This window comes from Simochromis diagramma, unplaced genomic scaffold, assembly GCF_900408965.1.
Source record: "Simochromis diagramma unplaced genomic scaffold, fSimDia1.1 OVJJ01000344.1, whole genome shotgun sequence".
Taxonomy (NCBI): Eukaryota; Metazoa; Chordata; class Actinopteri; order Cichliformes; family Cichlidae; genus Simochromis; species Simochromis diagramma.
In genome coordinates, this window is record NW_024387375.1 from 3347849 (window position 1) to 3355936 (window position 8088).

Consider the following 8088-nt stretch of genomic DNA (forward strand, 5'->3'; position numbering starts at 1 on the left):
GTGTGACCATTACATTACGAAGACTATAGCTTCCAACATAGAACGTCAATGTAGCAAATTAGACTGGCGCATACGGTACTTATAAACAAAATGATATTGTTTGGTTAGATATAAAAACAACTTGCCACTGTTGCTGGAGAACATAAAACATATGCCACACAAGCATGTTCACAAGCAAATCATTCAATCTATAATAAATGAGGGGGTCACCAATACATGTAGCCAAGAAGTTAGGTGCTTGTATTAATGTGCTGGGTTGAGTTTGGCATTTTTAAACCTTATTAATTGCTCTTCTGCCAAAGGGAGACTGCATTTGTCTGTTTCTCTAGAAAGTCATGTAATAATAAAATAAAATAACATGAAAATGTCAGATGATTTTATTTAAAGTTATTATGACATTTATATAAATAAATTATTCACGCAACATTTATGTGTTCCTTTCAACATTCCTGAAATTATTCAGAATTTACCATACAGGTCACTTTAGTATTAAATCTAGATGGTACGAAGCACTATATCATTGGCAGAAATGGCCCACTACATTACACAAGTAGTGCCAACATATTGCCAAACAGCAGTTGCCTCAAGAGCTGCTTTACCCTTCAAATGGAACTAAGAGCATGTGGTAGAAGGGAAAGTTTACGCCAGTTTTGTTCATTAATTGGGAAAGGCAGGCACATAAAATGTTATTCTTTCTTTACTGGTGTAAATCAACGACCCACTAGAAATCACACAACAGCTGCAGCAGGGCTTTGATAAATGTTTACTTTTACAGATGTAACTGATGTAAGACTTCACATTATTCCTCATTTTAGGAAAGCAGAAATCTTTAGTGGTTGATTTGTTAATTTTACAGTTTTTTACATTTATGGATCACAGACATAGGACATATAATTATTCCCCTGATAAGTAGTAAATTTAGCTTATTTCTTCCTTATGCATTTCATGTCATATTTCATGTTTTTTCAATGGAACACGTGCTTATTTCAAAGGATTTACTGTGTTTTGTTTAGAATAGTGTTAGAGAGACTGATAAGCAGGCAACAGTTTATTTTTTTAATCTTAAATTGTGTCGCATGTGTGTGCATGTCTATGTTTAGATGGACAAAATTTGCATACAATTACTGTCATACATTTCTTTCAGCAGCATAGAACATATCTTTCAATTTACTGAAATGTTAATTATAAATCCTTTATCAGTCACAAATTACATTTAAATATGTATATACCCAAACTCTGTTATTTAATGTGTTGCAGACTTTTAAGTGACTCAGAATGTTTACTAAAGTAATATACATGTAAACAAAAAAAAGACATAACTTTAAATTGTTATGGTTTTTTAATCTTTTAGTTTATAGTTTTTTCCCATAACATGTTTCTTGGTATTTTTTTCTGGCTTAAGAAATATTATGTAACACTTGGGTGCAAAAATGCTACTTAATAAGCCAAAAGCTGAAGACAAAATTGCAAATATTTCCACAGCTACAGTGAACTTTCCAGGAGAGCTGATGTATGCTGGGATGAAGGTAATCCACACAGCACAGAATATCAGCAAGCTGAATGTGATCAATTTGGCTTCATTGAAATTATCAGGAAGTTTTCTTGCCATAAATGCCAGGATCAAACAAATGATTGCAAGGATCCCTATGTATCCCAACACTGCATAAAAAGCAAACTCAGAGCCTGTGTTGCATTCCAGAACAATCATGTTGTTGCTGGATGTGAACAACATATGTGGGTAAGGTGGGTTTGAAGTCAGCCATAATGCACATATTACCACTTGAATCAAAGTGCAGGAGCAAACAATGATTCTTTGTTGTGCGTGACCAAACTTTCCAGCAACTTTATTACCAGGAAATGTGGCTTTGAAGGCTGTGACAACAACAATGGTTTTTCCCAAGACACAGGAAATGCAAAGGGCAAATGTCACACCAAAAGTGGTGTGACGCAGCATGCATGACCAGACTGTTGGCTTACCTAGGAAAGTGAGAGGACAGAGAAAGCACAGAAAAAGAGAGAATAATAAGAGAGAGCTTAGCTCAAAGTTGCTGGCTTTCATCACAGGAGTTTCTTTGTTGTGGACAAAAACCACCATTGTGGCAAGAGATACTGAGGCCCCTAACAGGGATACAAATGTTACAGCTATTCCCATGGGCTCCTGATATTTCAGGAACTCAATTGTTCTAGGAATGCACTTATCTTTTCTCTCATTGGACCAGTATTCCTTTGGACAAGGTGTGCAGTCTGCTGCACCTGTTGAGGATAAACAGAACACATGAATAATGGATCTAGATGCCATTCTAGGAGAATAGCAAATTATAATATATTAAAATTGTAATTTAAAAACTCAGTTGAAAAAAGATGCAGTAAAACATTGATATTGTAAATATTATATATATGGAGACACTGAGATTGTGGTATTACATTGTGTGCAACAGAAATGCATAAACACTTTACCTACCTGTTGAGTTGGCAATAGTTCCATCAGCACAGGGTACACAGTCAAAACAACATATAGGTTTTCCCTGAATTTGAGCTTTTCTGGTTCCAACTGGGCAAACATTAGAACACACTGATGTGGGCACCTGTGACAAAAGAAACTTTAAAGTATTGTATCAATGGCAGACTATGTGTTAACAAAAGAATAAAAAGGTGAGATACTATAAGTGTACAGTATTGAAAAAAGAGAGAATTACTGTTTTCCCTGTCCTCCACACTATCTTTTCCTCCTCGATGCTGAGCTTGTAATCACCATTTGCAGCAAATGTCAAATTACCAAGTGTCACATGTTGCACTTTTCCATTTATCAACTGCCAGTTAATAATTTCATAATTAGCAGGAGGATCACCATTCTCATCAAAATACACCTCGGCACCAAAGTGATTTGTGAAATTTACCCTTTGTAAGCTTTTACTGACCTAGAAAGGAAGAGATTATGTATTAGATACAATAATAATATAAATGCTGGATTTTTGTGGGGTTTTTTTTATTTTTTCAAATTTAAACATGATACACTATTTCACACCTCCTTGTGCTGCATTTCTGAAAGATTCAAGCATAGCTTTACAGGTTTTTCTCCAACGGGTTTGCAAAATATCAGCTGATGCAGGGCGTGTGCGATAGCATAAACTGCTTTATAGACATTATGGGTTCCTCTGAGCTCTGTGACATCGAAGAAATCATGCTCGGAATTCATGAATGTTTCATTGCCTGTACATCTTTTTAATGTGGCCTCAGTACCTGTATTTCCAGGTAAAATAGGTGTGCAGCCCACCATATTCTCCCAGAAATCCCTCATAAAAGGTGCATGTGGATCTGTATATGGATTTATACTTGTAAGAAATTGTTTTAGTTTAGGAATAGCCTTCTTCTGCATTACAAATCCAAGGGTTCCACCAAAAGCTGTGTAGATTTCAGGTGTGGAAGGTCGAGGTGCTGTTATCCAGGCCACACAAGAAATCCACTGAATTCCTGTAATGTTCTGGTTCACAATCTCTTGCATCAAAGGATAAAAGTCACCCTCAGCAGCAAAAGCCAAAATTACTTTGACAGATGACTGTTTTATTATTTCCACAACTTCTAGAAATGTATCTCTTGTGTACGTGCGTAGAACTGATGCAACAAAAGCAATGCAAACGCCAAACTTTTCAACCTTCTCCTTAAAAGCAAGAATTCCATTACGTCCAAAATCATTGTCTGACTGTATGGCTCCAATCCACTGCCATCCAAAATGTTTGACCAGTGCAGCCAAAGCTTTTGCAAGGTAGTAGTCACTGGGGATTGTTCTAAAAAATGTAGGATATTTAGTTCTGTCACTCAGACAAGCACACGTTGAGAAGTGACTTACCTATAGAAGAGAAAATTACACTGAAACAGTGTGCAACAGCATACAATGCCAAAACATCAAATATCACTTAGCATCATAAAACATAATTGTATCTCTTACTACTGGCACATGGAATGTTCCAAAAATTCCTGCCACAGCTATTGACTGAGTTGATCCTGCCTCTGCTATGACTGCAGTTACAGCTGGTGGGCAATGAGAAGTCACATCTACCTCCTCTGCTCCACTAGCCAGTGTTAGTGCAGCGCGTAAAGCATTTGTAGGAGAATCACAAGAGTTAAGGATCCTATAGCCAAGAGATATGTTTGGAAGGAGAGCTGGATCATTGTTGATTTCTTCAATAGTAAATATAACTGCCTGGGTCCATCGAAAAACTCTCCAGTCAAACCTAAAAACATTATAGTGATTGATAACAGTCATAAAGTAACCAAGCTACTGCTTCACGTATAAAGTACAATGACAAGAATTTAAACAAAAATAAACATCCATGCATGACAAACGAAAAAGCCACTTGTGTTAAATCGTACCCTTCACACTGCACTTTAGGTGGCTCCTTATCGAATGCAGAAGTGCTGATTATTTCTTTGTTGAAAATCGGGAAGATTCCTCCGATCATTATGTCACCTTCCTTAAAAAAACTTGGCATATCAAACCTGCCTAACAGTTCACAGCCAGATACTGTGTTCGTGCTGAGAACACAGAGAAAAAGAAGGATACCTCTTTGCATGTTTGCACTGTATTGCCACATATGCATGAGAGCACAGTTCTTATAACAACAGTATTGGATGAACTCAGATGATCTATCATTTCCCAAAGGACATAGTGATCTCAGGTTGGAAAGCTTAGGACAACATTGAAATGCTCTACATATGACCTATAGTCATATACTCAAGATCCCCTTTGCGTGGCGCTGTCACTTGGTGTTCGCTCTTAGTGCGGTAGAGTATCATCTTCTGTTCTAACACACAGTGGTGTTTTTGTGAAGCTTATCTGCCTAGCAGTTTAGTTAAAACACTTATAGATAACTTGTTTTTTCATGGAGTAATCTTCACGTGCTTTATTCGAAGCACACTCTCCTTGTAGTCACTTGCTAATTTATAGTCAAAGTATTCACTCACTGTCTTTAGGGTTTCTTTTTTCTTTTCTTTTTTTTTTGTCTTTAGGGTTTTACTAGCTTATTTTAGCTCGTAGCCACCTTGCTATCAGCATGGCCTCTTCACCGGTCCCTCCTGCACTTTCCTGCTCATTGTGTCAGATGTTTAGTTACTCCTCAGCCTCTAGCAATTATGTTGCTTGGAATAAATGTAACCTATTTTTAACTCTGGAGGCCATGATCAATGAATTGGAGACTCGGCTTCGCACCCTTGAAAACCACATAGCTAGCCAGTCCCCTGTAGCAGACTATCCCAAGCAGCCAGGGAAACAGGCTGGCTGGGTGATGGTAAAGAGGAAGCATAGTCTTAAACAGATGCCCCATCAACCTGTTCATGTGTCCAACCATTTTTCCCCACTCGGCGATACACCTACTGGGGATCAGACCCTGGGAATTGGAGCTTCTATTCTAAGATGTGAAGCGTGGCATTTCATCTAACAACATGAAATGCCATCTTGTGGTCGCCTCGCTGGATTCGCTGTCGGGAGGAGTTAGCGACTATGGAGCATGGGCACTTTGGAGTGTTCGAATAGTCACTGGGCTTCCCCAACCAACGTGGTGCCCAAATCTGATGGTCAGTGGAGGCCTTTTGGGGATCTTCGCAGTCTAAATAACGTCACAGAAAACGATCTTTATCCCATTCACCACATCCAGGATTTTTCCACCCATTTGCGGAGACCTCTATTTTTTCTGTGATTGTTTTAGTACAGCAGTATCACAAGATTCCTGTGCGCACTTAGGGTGTCCTCAAAATTGCCATAATTACTCCGTAATTACTTTGGCCTTTTTGAGTTTCTGCGCATGCCCTTCGGCATGAAGGGTGCAGCCCAAACCTTCCAGCGTTTGATTGACTTATAATAATAATAATAATGGATTGCATTTATATAGCGCTTTTCAAGACCCTCAAAGTGCTTTACAATTCCACTATTCATTCACTCTCACATTCACACACTGGTGGAGGCAAGCTATAGTTGTAGCCACAGCTGCCCTGGGGCAGATTGACAGAAGCGAGGCTGTCATATTGCGCCATCAGCCATCACCAGTAGGCAGTAGGTGAAGTGTCTTGCCCAAGGACATAACGACCGAGACTGTCCGAGCCAGGGCTCGAACCGGGAACCTTCCGATTACAAGACGAACTGCCAACTCTTGAGCCATGATCGCCTTGGTATTGTGTGGGCTGTCCTTTTCTGTGCCCACAGAATATGGGCTTTGTATATCTAGATTATATCCTGGTGGCCAGTAGCTTGGAGGAATAGTACATGTCCCACCTGCTTCAGGTTTTTCAGTGCTTGGCAGCACATGGCCTGATCATTAACCCGTCTAAACCCCAGTTTGGTTTACCAGTTCCACCGAGACTAAAGTTGGAGTAAAATATTGGGATCTCTTGTGTCATCCTTACATACCTCCACAACATGAACATTTCAGATGACTTTATTTAAAATTACTATGACATTTATATAAAGAAATTATTTGCACAACATTTATTTATGTGTTCTTTTCAACATTCCTGAAATTATTCATAATGCTTTGTACCATCTAGTATGAAATCTAGATGGTACAAACTGTCAGGGACCTGGGTCTGAGCGACCCAGGGTCCATGAGCAGTTGTGGGCCTTTTTTATGTTTTGTGAAGATGTGTGTGCACTGTTCTACTGTCTGGGGGTTTGTCCATGTGTGTATGTATAGGGAGGTGTGTGTGTGGCTGTGGCTGTAGCCAATGTACTGAAATGTGCTACAGGCACAGTCAGGCCTGAGGATGGCTGGCCACGACCGAGGAGGATGCCACACACCTGCAGTGGATCAGCGTGGGCGGACGGAACTACTTAATGGCGTGGTGAAGCCTCCACCAACGCGGGATTATTGCGTGAGACTCCATGTCAGTGTTGTTTAGTGTCAAGTCTAGTGTGTGTATGCCCGCAGTAGTTAAGTGTCTTGACGGCCGCTTCTATCATTTCCTGCAGGAGTAGCATGGAAAACCCGAGTGCTGCGAGCACGAGCAGTGCAGACACACGGAAGCGGAAAGCACAAGACACAGACTTATTGGGAAGGAAGACACAGCACAGGAGTCAGGGATATCTACTGCACTGTAAATAAACGCACTGCTAAGCACACAGAGTCCAGCATTTGGGTCCTCCCTCCCCTACTTCCCCAGAATAATCCCGCCAGACATGGACCCAGCGGACTCCGAGGAGAGGCTTAGGAGGAAAGTCACAGACAAAGTTAATAGACTCTGCGACCTATGGCTGGGGGCGCACGGGGATGAATTTCGTCTCGCTGTGGAAGATCGGCTGAAGGAGACGCTGTCTTGTGTCCCCTGGGTATTGGATAGGCTTTACCCGATCATCATGGACTTTCTCATTAACACGCTCAACCTCCACTCTCCATCTCAGGCTGCTCTCCAGCCCGGTCCTCAGCCTGACACGCCGGCCCCGGCATCGTCTAAGAAGCGACGCTCGTGCCACTGGCGCTCCTCACCACAGCTGGATTCCTGGACTTTCCAACAGCTGGCTGTGGTGAGTAATATGGACAATTTTTCTTTACTAACCTCATCTGTGTATCCGACCACGGACTGTGTGAATGTTAACACTGTACTAAGCCCACTACTCTACTCCCTCTACACATATGACTGCAGCCCCGCCCGCCCAGAGAACATCATTGTCAAATTTGCTGATGACACAACAGTGATGGGGCTGATCACAGGGGGAAATGAGGCGGCTTAAGGGGAGATGAGGTCCTGAGACTGGGAGAATGGTGTGCATCAAACAACCTGGCACTTAACATCACCAAGACCAAGGAACACATCCTGGACTTCAGGCAGAACGGAACTGCCCCTGCCCCCCTGCACATCAACGGAGAATGTGTAGAGCGAGTGGAGTCTTTGAAATTCCTTGGCGTCCCCATCTCTGCCGACCTCTCCTGGGCAGCTAACACCACGGCCCTACTCAAAAAAGCCCAGCAGTGGCTACACTTCCTAAGGGTGCTCAGGAAGGAGCAACTAAACACCCCGCTGCTGGTGACCTTCTACAGATCCACCATCGAGAGCCTGACCTATGCAGTGACATAATATAAAAATTAATAATAACTATTAATT

General features: G+C 41.3%; 2 protein-coding genes across 2 annotated transcripts; both read right to left on the reverse strand.

Annotated features, from left to right (window-relative positions):
• Positions 1-1260: 1260 nt before the first annotated feature.
• LOC120719999 (vomeronasal type-2 receptor 26-like) lies at positions 1261-2388 on the reverse strand. The gene has a single exon (XM_040009575.1). The coding sequence runs from the start codon at positions 2297-2299 to the stop codon at positions 1340-1342; it is 960 nt and encodes a 319-aa protein (XP_039865509.1). The 5' UTR covers positions 2300-2388; the 3' UTR covers positions 1261-1339.
• A 173-nt stretch (positions 2389-2561) lies between these two features.
• Positions 2562-4460, reverse strand: LOC120719941 (vomeronasal type-2 receptor 1-like). Its single transcript, XM_040009502.1, has 3 exons — positions 4372-4460; positions 4058-4232; positions 2562-3847 (listed from the first exon to the last, which is right to left on the reverse strand). Exons 1-3 carry the CDS (start codon positions 4458-4460, stop codon positions 3020-3022), a joined length of 1092 nt encoding a protein of 363 aa, XP_039865436.1. The 3' UTR covers positions 2562-3019.
• Positions 4461-8088: the final 3628 nt, after the last annotated feature.

What these genes read in the sequence shown, in the direction of transcription:
- LOC120719999 (XM_040009575.1), bottom strand. Translation starts at nt 2,299, where the DNA reads ATGGCATCTAGATCCATTATTCATGTGTTCTGTTTATCCTCAACAGGT.
- LOC120719941 (XM_040009502.1), bottom strand. Translation starts at nt 4,460, where the DNA reads ATGATCGGAGGAATCTTCCCGATTTTCAACAAAGAAATAATCAGCACT. An exon ending in CCTAAAGTGCAGTGTGAAGG is followed by an intron (nt 4,233 to 4,371) that starts GTACGATTTAAC and finishes TAATGTTTTTAG; the next exon opens with GTTTGACTGGAGAGTTTTTC. An exon ending in TGGCTAGTGGAGCAGAGGAG is followed by an intron (nt 3,848 to 4,057) that starts GTAGATGTGACT and finishes TCTCTTCTATAG; the next exon opens with GTAAGTCACTTCTCAACGTG.